General features: G+C 42.4%; 1 protein-coding gene across 6 annotated transcripts in view; it reads left to right on the top strand.

The window, feature by feature from the left end:
- The window catches only part of Sorcs1 (sortilin related VPS10 domain containing receptor 1), a 470846-nt gene that overhangs the window by 341708 nt on the left and 113064 nt on the right, over positions 1 to 16074 (top strand). For all 6 annotated transcript variants that reach the window (XM_047552963.1, XM_047552962.1, XM_047552961.1 and 3 more), the window contains exon 7: positions 14276 to 14394. In XM_047552963.1, the coding sequence (XP_047408919.1) occupies positions 14276 to 14394 (119 nt within the window). The remainder of the gene's footprint in view (positions 1 to 14275; positions 14395 to 16074) is intronic.

Here is a 16074-nt window from a genome sequence, read left to right as displayed (position 1 = left end):
AGTCATACATTGCTGGTGAGACTGCAAATTGGTACAAACATGCTGGAAAGCAATATGGAGATTCCTCAAAAATCTAGGAATGGAACCACCATTTAACCCAGCTATCCCACTTCCTTGATATCTATCCAAAGGATTTAAAATCAAATACTACAGTGAAGCAGCCACATCACTGTTTATAGCACCAAAATTCACAGTAGCTAAGCTACGGAGCAAACCTAGGTGTCCTTCAATGGATGAATGGATAAAGAAAATGTTGTATATATATATAAAATGGAGTATTAGTCAGCCATAAAAAAAATAATGACTTTATGACATTCGTCAGTAAATGGATGGGGCGCTCCACTATCATGCTAAGTGAAACAAGCTAGTCTCAAAGAGTAAAGGTCAAATATTTTCTCTGATATGCAGAAGCTAATCCAAAGTGAGGAAGAGGTAGTAAAAAAAAAAGAAGAAGAAGAAAGATCAGTGGAGTAGACAAAGGGGAATGAAGAAAAGGGAGGAGGGATGGGATAGGGAAAGACGGTGGAATGGAAATGACCTGACTTTCCTGTGTTCATATATGAATATCCCACAGTGAATCTCACCATCATGTATATCCACAAGCCACTAATTAAAATATAAATAAACTGTGTGTAGAGCAGAAAGATCAGTAGAGGGAAGGGAACAAGGGGTTAGAGGAAGGGAAGGGAAGGGGAAGTGCTGGGGACTGAATTAGAACACATCGTATTCCATGCTTTTATACTTATGTCGGAATGAATTCTATTGTCATGTACAACTAAAAAGAACCAATAAAAAGAAAGGCAGGCTCTTTAACCACAGGTCTGGGGAGTCCCGTAAGACTCATAATGAGCCCAAGACACTTACTGGCTCCCTGCGACTGAGTGTTTCCTGTGTCCGTGGTTTGGGAGGAGAAAGAGCATGCCTCTTACCAGCGTGTGAAACAGGTGCACCTCGCTCTGCATGAGCCTCGCTCTGCATGAGCACGGGTCACGTGTAGCACCAGGCTTGGCCATGACTGCATCTCCCTTTGACTTCTGAAATGAAAGGTCCAGCCAGTGACCTGAGTGTTTCTGTACTGGTGGTGATCCATGGCAGCAGGGACAGGGGACAAGGGACAAGTACTGGTCTCAGTATCTAGTTGCATGAGTAAGTCACCTTGTAACTACTATCCCAAGGACTAATCTCTCTCTCTCAGGAAAAATAAACCTTGGCCCTTTATCCAACTGTGAAAATGACTGCCCCCAAACTCTGTGAAATGAACCTCAAACTAGCACTCTGCCAGCCGAAATAAAATAAAATGAAACTCCCCACTTGATGTCACCGTTTATGCACTAATTCTGTCTGTAGTGGCAACTGGAACTCCCTTTCCTACTGGCTGTCCTCCTGCCTCCCCATCTGCTTTCCACACCGAACCTGGTAGAGAAACCCAGCACTGCTGAAATAAGCCCGGGAGGCGACAGGGAAGGCAGTTCCTAAAGTCTCGGATGGTGGATGGCTGAGCCCTGGAGTGCTCCAGAGGTTTCATGATGAGCCTCATTTGCTTTCACACCAGAATAGCAACTTAAAATAAGAGAAAGGGTAAGCAGTGTGTAAACAGATCAACCCACACCTGAGATCCACTTCCTGATCTTCACTCCCGTTCCCAGGAGGCAGTATTGTGTACATATTGTATATAATCCTTGCTGCTTCCCCTGCCTGGGACACCCTTCTCTCTTCCTCCCGTCTTGGCTGATCCAATGTGATTAGTCACCTTGGCTGGTTGAGACCCCAGACTAAGAACCTGATTTCTAAGGGAAGACTTTCTTAAACTCCCAGTCTAAATCAACTTCCTATTTTATTTGCTTTCATCCACGATTTTTCTTTCTGCTTTCAATTCGGTTTGAAATTTTACATGGCATTAGGGTATCCTTTGATCTTGACTTTTCCTCCCCACCAGTTCTTTGAGAGCAGGGTACAAGGATGGATATGTAGTGAATATGTAGGTGTATACACACACACACACACACACACACACACTCATGCAGTGTTCATGTGTAAACTGTTGTGCTAAACTTAGCATTGGTGAACACAACAGCCAGTTAAAAATCTTTCTGTAATATCAGCACATTGAAATGTAGCAGCTTCGTGGCTGACCACTATGTAGAAACCCACTATGCAGTGGACTCCAATTTAATAATCACAATCTCATTAAAAGATACATAGACTTTTATCTAACAGTGATACACACATATTATTTGTTTGGTTAGCAAGCATTCATGCCTGTGCAAACAGCGCACGTTACTGAAAGAAATTGCTGAAGAGAAATCCCTGGGTCAGAATTTATGCATTTTAAATCTTCCTAGACCTGTCACATTGCCTTCTGGAATAGTTACAGCGACACATAGTCCTGCAGCATGAGGAAGCCTGTGTTGTGAGCCAGCCCTCAGCCATGAAGGATGTCATGATTGAGTCTTATCTAACCCATTGGATGAGCAGTAAACGTGGCCTATCTGTGTTTAATTAAGGAGCAAGCATTAAAAGTTTTCATTTACAACTTGGCTATTTTGATGTCTTCTTCAGTGAACCTCAAAAGAATCCAATTTTTCTAATATTTTAGAGAAGGTTCCACACTTTGGTATTTTTAGACAAAATCTTGGCACCCAGCCCCAGCCAGTTCCAGCAGCAGCAAAGCAGTTGCCATTATTCCATCCCCACCTCTCCACACACTTCTGGTCCCTTGTCTTGCAGTCAACCGAGGAATAGCTCCTAGGGCGGAGCCGAGGAAGAGGTGAGCAGTTTGCATCTGTGTTCCGGTCGGTCCACTTGTGGTCGATTCCTACGACTTCCCGGTTCGCTGAACAGGTGCATCCTCCCCACTCTTCCACCCTCACAGGGAGCAGCGAAGTTGGCTTGGTCCCAAGGCACAGAGTGCTCTGCTCTTCCGAGTGACGGCATTCTGACCCCGTTTTCCCCATTGCCAAGGTCTCTTTCGATTTCAACTACTTGTGGTTTCAGTGTGGTCTCTCTGACTTAGTAGGCTAAAGATGGGCCTGAAAACCAATCAGAAAAGCAGGAAATTGAGCTAACAGAGCAATGAAGAACCCGATGGTCATGCCCTACCAGACTCACCTGGCAGCTCCCAAGTCTGACTCTGTAGCCAGTGTGCACTACCCGCTCTGCCTCCCATGGGCCTCCCATCTGTAAGAGACCTGGGCCTCACCTGCACCCTGAGGATGAGGACAGAGGTGCCCTAGTGAAATGTGGTACCCCTAGGTCTTAACTCCAGGACAGAGGTCTGGCTTTCTGGTGAGCACTCAGGATCCCACAGGATGCCACTGCAGCAGTCTATAGCATGTTGTGTGACACTTTCTAAGAATCTGGAAAATTTGTAATGTTTCTGGGTCTTGCTTTTACAAAACTGGGACCACGGAGACATTGATGCCTAGTCATACATCTCCTGCTTCTGCACTGTACGTCCTTAGGCAACAGTGGCATTAGTATTGTGCATCGTATTTCCACTACTGGCTGGGGGCCGCTGCCCTGCGTAATTTTCAGCTGCAGTACTTAAGACCACCCTTAGAGGTAGGTGCTGTGGTTACTTTCCTCATTTTAGTGATGGTGGAAAACAAGGCTGACGATGATTAAGTGTTTTCCCCATTGTCTCAGAGCTAGGATTTAAAACCAGGTCTGGTTCCCTCCAGATGCATTATTCATTCATTGGACAAATATTGTTGGACTCCCATACTGTGGCAAGAGCTCTCCTAGGCATGAATGAGGGATGGAAGGAAGGCTGCTCTTGAAGAGGTTGCTTTCTAGTTGGGGAAAACAGGAGAAGCAAATGGGTAACGCATTTATGTGAGGAAAGTGTGTGCCAATGTATATGCAAAACAAAGCAGAGCAGGCAGAATAGAGAGGGACTGGGGAAGGAGGTGGAGGAGGAAGAAATCTCTGATGAAGTGACATTTGATAGCTGAGCCACATCATCATGGAAGTAAAGGAGAGAGTCATGTCTCTCTGGTGGACAAACATTCCAAACAGATGGAATAGCATGTGCTAAGGATATGGAGTACAAGCAGGCTTGGCAGGCAGAGGTTTGACATGATGGGCAGGTGGCTGGAATATCAAGGGACAGGCAGTCATGTCCCTTATTCTGGTGTATTCCATGGTGGAAGACAGGAATTATACCACTTCACTCCTTGTTGAGCATCTACGGTGTTCAAAGTACAATACTCAGAGTGGAGTGTGATAGAAACGGTAAGTTAATAAGTGAGAAATAGTTGATAGAATGTATCTACATGACACAGAGACAGTCCCTTGAGCTGTCCCTCTGCCCTGGAATCAATCTTACAATTCGTAGATATATGTTAAGTAAAAACTACACACCTCTCCCCACCTCTGAAAAGCTTGGAGAGGAAGCTGTTTCCTTTCCCATGCACTGCTCTGTTTGCATTTCCTTCTCCCTTCCTTCGCTCTCTCCCTGCTACTTTCTCTCCTGCTCTTCCCTACCCTTTGTCCTTCCCACTCTGTCTCTGGGGCTTTCTGGCACCCCCTCCCCCATTTTTTCTGTAAGCTTAATTTGGAAAGTTAAATGAGCCATGTGCTTCTCAGTTTTTCATGGCTGGGGTAACCTTGTGGAGAACTTTATGTCTTTGCTCAGCTCAAGGAGTTTGTGCTGTGGATTTCTGCTGTGTCTTGCTTGCAAAGCACAAGGTGGCATTTCCCAAACACATCTCATGCCCTCGGGCTCTTGCCCAGTGTTCCTTCTTTCTGGGATGATGACTTATCATTGTCCCCATGCCAAGCAGTCTTCCTTGATGCCCCACCCCTGACAAAGGAAAGAGTAAATTTCCTTTATCCTCAAAAGCACTCTAGGTCCTGGGGGACATAAGTCCACAACACTCTGTGATGCAAAATGAATAAACGCTATATCTCAGTAGAACCTCCTGGTGCAGAGCAGATCATCTGTGCAGAGGTGTGAAGGTAGGAAGTCTCTCACCTGTGGACCATGGCACCTGCCATCTCATGGGACACACTCACCACCCTGCATTGAAACTGATCAGTGACTTCTTGTATTTCTACCAGTTATGATTGGGGTTCCTCTCATATCCACAATTCCTAATCTTATGCTTGGCAAAAAGTTTATAACCCCAGAATGTTCCTTACTGCAGTCATGAACTCCCCAAAGCCCAAAGGCCAATAATAAAAAAACAATGTTTAGACTCTTTAATCAAGACATTTTATATAAGAAAGCAAGGTGAAGTGAAGGCTCGCCATGCCACAGAGGAGTGTTTGGAAGTTTATCATTTTCACTGAACTGGCTTGTCTTCTATGTGAACATTCAGGGTCAGAGGGATGAGTCTCAATTTTGAAGATTTCAATTTGTACATGGTGCATGTCACAGAGGACTCTAGGATGCTGATAGGAAGAAAGTGCACATGAGCAGCTGCCTGATGAACACATCCCAAATGTGGTGTGTGTGTGCAGGATGGGCACTGGGGCCATTTACTGGTAATCTAAAAATAATGGAGCCATAGAAAGAACAAACAAAAAGCTTATATGCCCATGTATGGGTCTTAGAGATTGTTCTGTTTCAAAGTTGAAATTAATGGGGGTGGGAAAACATTTTGAAGTGCTTTTTTATGTGCATCGTTCAGTTTTGTTTACAATTAAATGTCTTCAGTACTAAGGAACATTAAGGTATTTGTTGCAAAATAAATATTTCTTGAATCATAGAATGAATAGAAAGTTCCAGAGGTCTGTGATAGATATTTTTTTGCTCTGTCATTTACTAGCATATGAACTTGCACAAATCTCTTACCTAAGTTGGGATTTCTTCAATTGTAAAAAGTACTTCTCTCTGATTTTTTTTTAAACAAAGTTTAAAAGATTAAAAAAAAAAAAAAAAAAAAAAAAAAACATGTGATCCACTTAGCACAGTTCCTGACCCAGCGGAGAGGTTGCTCTGGTTATTTTGGAGGTTAATGCTGCTGCTTCCATCAATGGAGACATTCTGAGAAGGGAGAAGTCTGCCTGCGCCTCAGGAAAAACTCTACAGAAGGCCTCGGAAGAGTTTGGCTTGAGTAACAGGAAAAGTAAAGGCAGTTCTAGTCAGCGGAGCTCTCTGAATGAACACAGGGCATCAGCCAGGAGTAAGAGTACCATTTAGAAATAGCAGAAGCCCTCAAGACATGAACTTGCCAGCAACATCGCAGTTTTGTTTTATTTTGGCAGGACTGGGAAGGAAACAGGTTTCTGTGGGTAAAACATGATAAAGACCTGCCAGATCTTAAAGTAATAGTCTGCTTTTTAACAACCTCTTTGGTTCTAAAATTCTAATGACTCTCATTAGAGAGAGTCTTCAGCCTACCTCAGTAAAAAGCCTCAGAGGTGCGGAGCATGTTGCAGATGGAGCTGGGACCTAAGAGATGCTTCATCAGAGGGAGGGCTCTCCTGCAAAGAAAGGAGGCTCCAGGCCAGCCGCCCCTGGTGCTGGGTGCAAAGGTGGCTTCTCATTCCCCTCCTTGTTTTCTGGTTCTGCCTGTTGATCACTATTTCACACTGTCTACACAGGATGTTTGTTATTTAGCAATTACACAAGGAGCATATTTTTCATAATGGATGAAATTATTTTTACATTTTTATTTTTAATTGGCAAATAGTAATTGTGAATACTTGTGGATTATAACGTGATGCTCTGATTTTATGTTGGCAATCCGGGAATGATTAAATCAAGTTAATAAATCCAACACCTCACACACTCTTCATTTTATTTGTGGTGGAAACTTTTAGACCTACTCTTCACATTTTGAAATATGCAAGACATTATTATTTATTGTATTTATTGCTGTCACCATTCTGTGAAATAGGTCGCTAAATCTTATACCTCCTGTCTAACTGAAATCTTGTACCCTGTGATCAATGCCTCCCCTTCCCCCATCCATCCTCCTCCCAGGACCTCTGGTAACTACCATTCTGCTCTCCATTATCTGTGGATTCAACTTTTTTGAATTCGGATATAAGATCGTACAAGACTTGTTTTCTCTGTCTCTGTTGCTTTATTTCATTTGTCATCATGTCCTCCAAGCTCATCCCTGTTGACACAAATAACAGGATTTCCCCCTTTTTAAATGCTGAATAGTATTCCGTTGTGTACATATCCTGCATTTGATTTATCCATTCATTTTGTTGATGGACAAGTTGATCGCCTATCTGGGCTATTGTGAAAAATACCATACTGAACATAAGAGTACAGATTATCTCCTCATACTGATTTTAATTCCTTTGAATATATACCCAGAAGTGGTTTTGCTGAATCATATGGATTCTATTTTTCTGAGGAACCTTTATACTCTTTTCCATAATAATTGTACTAATTTACATTTCTACCAACAGTGCACAAAGATTCCCTTTACTCCACTGGCTTGCTGCTGACAGTTACCTTTTGTCTTTTTGACAAAAGAAATCTAAGGGGTATTAGGTGATATCTCATTGTGGTTTTAATTTGCATTTCCTTGGTGATTAGTAATGGTGAGCATTTAACTATATATCTTTCAGCCACTTGTATTCTTCTTTGGAGATCTACTTTGGTCCTTTGATCATTGCTTAATTGGATTGTTTACTTACTATTGACTTGAGTTCTTTATATATTTTGTTGTTGGCTCTTGATCAGTTGTATGGTTTGCAAATATTTTCTCTCAGTCTGTGTGTTGTCTCTTCACTCGACTGTTTTCTGTGCTGTGCCTAAGCTTTTTATTTTGACACAGTCTCACTTGTTTACTTGTGCTTTGGTTGCCTCTGCTTTGGAGTCATATTCAAGAAATCTTTGCCCAAACCAATGCTAAGGAGCATTTCTGCCTAGTAACATTACATTTCCAGGACTCCTATTTAAATCTTTAATCATTTGGGGTTGATATTCACTTATGATGTGAGATAAAAGTCTAATGGACGCTTCTGCTTGTGAATATCCAGTTTTCCCTTTATTTATAGAAAATGCTGTCCCTTCCCCATTGTGGGTTTTTGTTCTTATTGTTTTGTTACATAGCACTGGGGACAGAATCCAGGGCCTTTCACTTGCTGGTCAAGCACCGTACCACTGAGTTGTCTCACCTCACTGTGTATTGTGGTGCCTTTGTGGAAAATCAGTTCATCATAGTGTCTGGATTTATTTCTGGGCTCTTTATCCAGCTCCAATGGCCAAGGTGTCTGCTTTTTTTTTATCCAAGTACTATGCTGTTTTGATTAGTATAGCTTTGTAATAGATTTGGAAGTCATGTAGTGTGATGCCTCCACCTTTGTTCTTTCTCAAAAGATTTCTTTGAGTGTAAGAGGTCTTTTATGATTCCATAGGAAGGGGGAAAAATTGATCCAAACCAAACATTGAATACAAATAAAGACGCTATCTCAGAACTGTCTGTAATATTTTACAAGTGTTTACTTGTAAACACTTGTAAAATATTACACAGTGAGCAATAAAGAGGACTTTTTTTTTTTCCTTGCAACCCGACATAGTTTTATTGTCAATAGAACCTGCCTGGTGAAGTGGGCAGCCCACTCTGCCCTCAGAGGGGCTATGGACAATGGGTGTCTGGAGTCTCTGGGAGAGATGGGTCAGTGTTTCCAGAACAGCTTCAGCTACCACTGGGACCTGGGTGGTCAGATACAGGAACAGGGGCTGTGTAGCTGGCAGGGGTTGGGGAAGCTTCAGAGGAGTTAGGTCTTGGCTCCCCCTGACTCATGTTCTTCAGGTCAGTGAAGGTGATCAGTTCCGGCCCACTAGGCCAAGCCGTGGAGCAACCCTGCTGAGGGGCCTCAGATGGGTACAGGGATACACACTGCCCACGGGGCAGCAGAGGGTCCAAGAGAAAGACATCTTCACAGCACATCACTGTGAGCCCTACATCCCTGGGCGACTGCTTTGCATTCTGATGCTCTGCAGAGGACTTTAATAATTACAGCTACCTCTATTTGAGCACAGTCTAACCAGGCACTAGGCTAAACACATTTCGGGACTAATGTCTTCTATTGTAACCACTGGCAACATGGATATCTTTTGTTCCCCATTTTATGACTCAGAGTTTAGAGAGGATGAGTGATTTGCTTAGGTCACCAAGGTAGCTGCCCTCGGGCCTGCACCTAAACCCCTGTTCCTCTACTCAGAACCTGGCCTTGTCAAGGCAGCTCCACTTCCCTAGATCAGCACAGGTTTGGGGTGGATAGGGACTGCATTATTTCAAGCAGCAGCTGTTGCAGATAGTGTGAATGCTCAGAAAGAGCAGCACAGCGTCCTAATTACCTGTGGCAAGGAAAACACCTGTGTAAGAAAAGTAATGAAATTAATTCTAACGTGGAGCAGTTGCATACATTAATTGACATTAATTAATGCCAAATTACAAGACACTTCCTATGGAATCGCATCATACGCTCACCAGAATCAAATATGGAAAGAGTTCATCATACTTAATGCTATTACAGCAAGCCCTGGGGGAGTCAGAGTGATTGGTCCCTCATTATGAACTGCAGCCAATTTCTTTCTATTTCCATTAGAAGGAGAAAGGGAACAAACCAGGGAACACTTTACCAGGCAGGCAGCTCAGAATGGATCATTTACCCTTCAGCTTGTAAATTTCACTTTGAGCCATTCTGAGAAAGAATTGGTTTGAAGACTCCTTCCTGAGACGTTTCAGGTGTCACTGAAAGGTATAGTTTTTATTCTAAGCCCAAAGACGGTTTCACGGTACAACTCAGCTGCAGAATACAGCATCAGGGGTGGAGGAACCCACAGCATGCTGGTCTCAGAAGCCCACCCCCACCTACCCAGCTCAGAGGTGCAGGACTAGAGATGGGTACATGGGTTGTCCGACTTCCTCCCATGGCTACTTTTCACTATTGCTGACATCTGAGATATATGTTTTATTCATTTCTCCTGAGCAGGCATGCATCTATTGATAGCTATATGTACAACTTGCAAAAAAATAAAAGAAAAACAAACAAAAAAAATCAAAACTGGGCCCATAAAGCACTCCTTCTGGTAACCTACTTTTTAAAAGCTTTTATTTTGGAATAATTTCAAAGAGAAAAGTTACTGAGATTGTTTAGAGTACATGTACTCTCTACCCAGCTTCCCTTCAAACAAGGTGTACTTTTCAAAACTAAGAAATTCACTTTGGTGCAATGTTATTAATGGGTAACCTCCTTTTATAACATAAAATTCAATATGCATTCCGTCATAGAAGCAGAATGTTCATGACCAACTATGCATGTCCCACATTTTTTGATCATTTTGTTTTCACTGATGAAAAATGCGTATATTAAACTACCAAGAGACCACCTCCTTGTATAGATCATTATTCCCTTAAAATTCTCAGAGATGAACCTAAGATAAAGGGATAAGATTTTTAAGTATCTTGATCCCTATCACCAATTATCTCATAAAAGAAGAATTTATGGGTGTTTTCACTTGGGATTTAGGTATATCCCTTGATACTATGATAGAAGCCAAAATATATATCACAAAAATTTGGCCCCAAACTCAGTGAGGTTTTTCATGCCGCAGAGTGTGGTAGAAATAAACCAAAGCTGGAGTAAAGCCAACCAAGTCAAAACACACACTGCCATTTCTACAAATCACTGACTTTTTGAGTTTTACTCTCTGTCTATGAAAAATCAGTTGATATATCATAGTCTGTAGTGTCGTGATGATTAAGTGAACCCAGTAAATGTGAACATCCTTCAGAAAATCTGGCACAGAGTTGCTCAACAAATGTTACTCTCCACATCCCTCTGTTTTCTCCCCCAGTCCCTCAGATTTAGAATTTCCATATAGATGAGTTATGAATGTGATAAGTACATGTTTGTGTTTTTCATCTTATGTTTGTTGGTGCTCTATGAAGACAAGAATGAGGTCTTAAGAAAGACACTACTGGACAGTACCACAAAAAAGACAAGGACCATGTATCTATCAGAAGTCCTCATTATGCATCAGCTCTCAAGTTACAGTGGAACTTGCATTTGTAACTGGAGGTACAAGAACTCCTGATCAAGAACCTGTGATTCAGTTAACTCTAACCATAGTTTTTATTCAGTGTCTCATCAGAAGGTGAATCATAGCAGTAGTACAGTTCTGGACTCAGTACAGTCAGTAGCTGGATGATGACATACGGGTCCTTCCCATCTGTTTTTCTTACTCTTCATGTAAGCTTGACGCTAAACCTGGCTGTTTCAGATAACAAGGAGAGTAGAGCAGTTGGAAGCACCACATTGAGACTCAGTGTAACCCAGAGGCAGAGGAGGGCCTTCTGCTATATCACCTGGTACCTTCCCTCACTTCTCCTTTACTGGGTTTAAGTGCCCTCTTCTAAACACACCAACACCAAGAGGACTAGGAAGAGCTAGAGTGTGCTTATTAACCCAATGGGATTCATCCCATATATGGGAACTTCTGAGTCATTGGGAGGAAAGATGAACCAGCATGTCCAGTATTGTTTTTTCCAGCAAATGGAGAAGAATGGGCTTTGAGAAGGTCATAACAGTAGTACCTGAGACAGAAATATAGCTATAGTATTCGAATTCAGTGTAGCCAGTTTTGTTAAGAATCTGTTATGTGCCCCAAGTTGATCTCATCATTGTGACAACAAAAGGGAAAGCAAGAATACTCTCATTCTTGATATAACTGGAATTGAACAAGTTTGAATTTCAAAACATTTATAATATATAATTTCATAATTGGTTCTGTCTAGAAGTCAATCTACTCAATAATTTATATTGTCATCTCTGTTTAATGGATGAAAGAAGCAAGATTCAGGAAGGTGAAGTGATTTCCTTTGAATTAAGCAGCTTGTAAATGGCCACACCAGAACTCAAGCCCAGATCTCAAAGTCACGAATTTTCAGCATCTCTGACCTCAAGCTACCTTTTGAGTAAATGAAGTCACTTAAAGGCAGCAAAAAGGTCCAGTGGAATGTGAAATTGTGAGGTACAGACGTTGTATTCTACAGGGAGGACCATTTGGGGAAGAGATGAGCCTCAGACATTGTTTTTAAGGAAAAAATGTCTTGAGTTATGCTCTAAAATAGAACCACAGGAAGGTCTGAAAAAGAAGATGGGAAAGAATGAGCAGCGGTCCTTTTTTTAGTTCAGCTGAGGAAGTGGTCTCACCAGGAGAAGATGGGGTACTTGGGAGCCACCCCACCCCACGGAAGGCAGTAGGCTGAGGAAGATGGTGAGAAAACCCTATTTCATCAGACTCCTGTAAACTTATCAGCAACCAAATCCTGTTGGTCAGATGGGGCAATTGTGCATAACGCCACCTAGTGGCTCTTCTTGTTGAGCATGGAATACCCAATGTGAAAGTGGCCCTGAAAAACTCAGCCCGGCTGATGTCCTTAAAATTCTCCAATTAATACTCATGTCCTTTTCAATATAGTACTTCCCATCCCCTTTGCATCTGAGTCATGGCCTTCAGATATTTTCATTTGGAACAGATTCCTGCACATGTCTATGATGGGCTTAAAATCAAATTTACCCACTCATTTTTTTAATTAAAAATATACATCCCAATAAAGAGGTGTGATCCAACAAATAATCATTATTGCCTATTATGTGCCAGGAACATAGGAGTTAGGTAAAGAAAAAAAAAAAAAGAAAGTTACCTGCCTTCATGAAGATTATATTCTAATTTGGAAAGGATACAGAAACAAACAATTAACATTTGGTATTGTGAGACATTCCATGGAAGGAATTAACATGATGGCATGTAATACAGAGCAGTCAGGGAAGATCCTTGCAAGTAACCATGACCTGGAATCTAGAACCTTCTTTGGTGGTAGTGATACCGCCGTTTACTGGTGACGAGTTCTGCTCCTTCTAATGTTGAAGATTGAACACTAGAGAAGCACGCCAAGGCAAGCAATTAAGAAGGTTTTATTTAAAGGTAATAATACAGACTTCTCCTGGGAGGAAGAAGGGGGCCATGGCTGATGTTCTAAAGTCCCCAGAAGTGAGCGCACCCTACATCTTTTATAGGTTAAAGTCTCTTTTGTTCTCCAGTTTTCTCCCCCCCTTATCTCTCTCTCCTTCCTGCCTACGTGACTAGGCCTGGTTTTGCATAAGTGAGAAGCCATGGGCAGGGGGAGGGCCAAGGTGATTCAGGCAGGCAAGGGCCCAGGGGGCATTAATTAGCATCTCCTTGCTTGCAGTCCTTGATAAAGGCAGGTAAATTTGGTAATCAATGGGCTCCGGAGATCCTTGACATTCCATTCTTCCAGGGGCAGTCTCCAACTTCCAGAGGCAGATGGCTTCATGGCTTCATTTCCTCGAATTGACCTGATTCCCTATTTCTACACTAACTACCTGTCCTTAATTCTGGCTTCAGTAGCCTGGGGAGAGAAGCACTGTAGGCAGAGACAAATAAAATATCTCTGATGTGGTGGAAAGTTTGGCCAAGTGCCAGAACATAAAGTAGGCTGAATTAGAAGAATCACAGCAAGAGACAAAGAGATTAGTGTGGGAGGAAAAAGGAAGTTGGAGTGGTGGGCAGCGCAGGTTTATAATTTATTCTAGGTGCAATACGGCAAAAACCATTTTAAGTAAGAGCTGAAACTATCTGATTACACAGGGGCCAGAATAGTGAGGATGGAGAAACCAAAATAGCTTCCCCAATACAACCTCCTTCTAGCAGTAGAGATAGAATTGATGTAAGGATGATTTATCAATATGGAGACTGTGTTTATCAGCTGGTTTAGTTTCCCGTGAAATCCAGGGCTCAGTTTACTCATCTGTAAAAGTGAGAACGATGTTTTTTGACTCAGGAATCCCTCTCTTCTGTTTGATTCTAATTCGTAGAAGAAACATGTTTGTATTGTTAAAGAATCATTATTTGTAACAGCATCACTGCCCCCTGAGATGGTTAATGATTGCATGTTTCCCTAACTCTGTCAAAAGTCAGAGTATGGAGGTGAAGCCTGCTAAAGAGAAAAATGGGGCTATGAAATCACAGGCATTATTTAATCTCAGCCTGAGAAAATATTTTCATTTGGTGTGAGGAGAGAAAAATTAAAGAACAGGTATTTAGTGTTCTGAGATGGCAAGGTGAGACCACAGGGAGAGAGCGATGTTGGTAATCGTAAGGGAGTCAAAGAATAATGATAGTAATCATAACAATAATGCAACAATTTCAAATGTGAAGATTGGGAGTTCATTTAAAGATGTGGAGATGGCAAGGGAAACACACACCATCCACTCCTATGACTCTAAAGTGCTACCTGTATACCCCCTCCCCAATTTTTTTTTTTTTTTTCAGATTCACAATATCTTACTTGCCGCATGCAGAACTGCACGGAAACCAACAAAAATAAACCTTTCCCAGGCTACATTGACCCAGACTCTTTGATTGTCCAGGATGATTACGTGTTTGTTCAGGTAAGAAAGATCCACTTGTACTGATTGTCCCAAAGGCATTTCTCACCCTTATTTCTGTCTGTATTGCAGCGTTTCCGCCTGCTCACACAGCTCATGAGTAAAAATGGAAGGGAGGGAGGGAGGAAGGAAGGAAGGAAGGAACATTACGAGTGGGAAGCCTCTGTACATGCCGATCCGCAGGCGCTGTCTGGAAAACCACATCCGCAGGTCACACAGGAACTGCTTGGAATAGGAAGGTAGCCTCCAGAGTGACGCACAGTTCCATTTGTCCCCTTGACTGATTTCCAAGAGCAGCTCCCAGTCACTGCACGGCTGCGTAGATATGCCCATCTCTTCTATCAGGGGAATGCTAAGCTAGTCAGTCCCCTTCCTGGAACCACCTTAAAAGTGGAGAGAAGGGTGGGAAGGGGGTGCTGAGCTGCCTGGAGGTAGTGCGCAGCAGAAGCCAGAGTAAGAGGGATCGACTGTTATTGTCAGGACTGACTGCGATTAGGAGGAAGAGACTTTGGATGAGAGGTGCTCAGTCAGGCTTTGCACCTCCTAAGAGAGTGAAAAGAGGGAAACAGTTCCCTGAGTGGGTAGAACGGACTGGGAGTTAGTGTGCTTTGCTTCTCTGGAGCAGTTAAGGAAAATATTGGGTTTGTATGAACAACGCATTTAAATATTCAGTTATTGCTTTCCATTAATGACAAAGGTATAATTGCTAAATAGTTGATAGGTACTATGTATCTGCACACATACACATGGACGAGAAATTCTGATTCAGAAGATTTAATCCCATGCTTTGAAGAAGCAAAATGTTTAGGTGTTCAATATCAGTCTTTGTAATTTTAAGTGTTTCATAAATGATCACACACTCACACACACACGCACAGAGACCATTTCCTTCTTCTTCAGGGAAATGAGTAATGAACATTCCCATAATTTCAAGTGACATTCATACAGTTATGTACGTTGGTCTGCCTAATTCATTTCTTTATCAGTGCTTCTCCCAGGAACCTTTTCTGGTCTCTAGTAACAGTTTCTAATCCACATTTGTGCTTAACAAATCAAAATCAATTCAGCATTTAGAATTTCACATTTTCTATCCACGCCACTATGAACACGACTCTATAACCCACCACGAGGACTAGGGCAATCTGCACATAATGACCAAGCAGATGGCAACTTCCCCGCCACACTCTGAGCATCTGATGAACATCACCCCAAGCATTTGTTGACATTCTAAATATGCAAACTCTTGCTGACTTTCCATGTCCAGGTATTCACGTAGATTAAGAGTGGCAATCAAGGAGAGAGATACCGGCAGGGGCTGTGGCCAGTCTGGTGCCTGTGTCTAGGTGGAGACCATAAAACTTCTTTCTCTCCTTCCCACCCACCAGGATTCAAATTTTCACAATTTTCTTCTGAAAGATAGAGACCTAAAATGGATTTGGACCATGATCCTGGCTTGCCTTTCATCTAGCATGCTACGTTCCTGACAGTAGGACATGCCCTCAGTCATCAGTGTGACTTCATCAAAAGAGACCCTGGTGCCCAGAGATGTAAGGTTTCCCTTCCACTATTCAAACTGAGCCATTGCCTGGCCCTGGTTGGCAAGGGCAACCTATTGTAGGGCTGGAGAGTCAGGCTGAAGCCAATGCACTCTTAAGGCTTGTATCATTTGGAAACAAACAAACA

Source organism: Sciurus carolinensis, chromosome 5 (genome assembly GCF_902686445.1).
Source record: "Sciurus carolinensis chromosome 5, mSciCar1.2, whole genome shotgun sequence".
Taxonomy (NCBI): Eukaryota; Metazoa; Chordata; class Mammalia; order Rodentia; family Sciuridae; genus Sciurus; species Sciurus carolinensis.
Note: the sequence above shows the minus strand (reverse complement) of the source record. Positions and strands in the feature narration are given on the sequence as shown.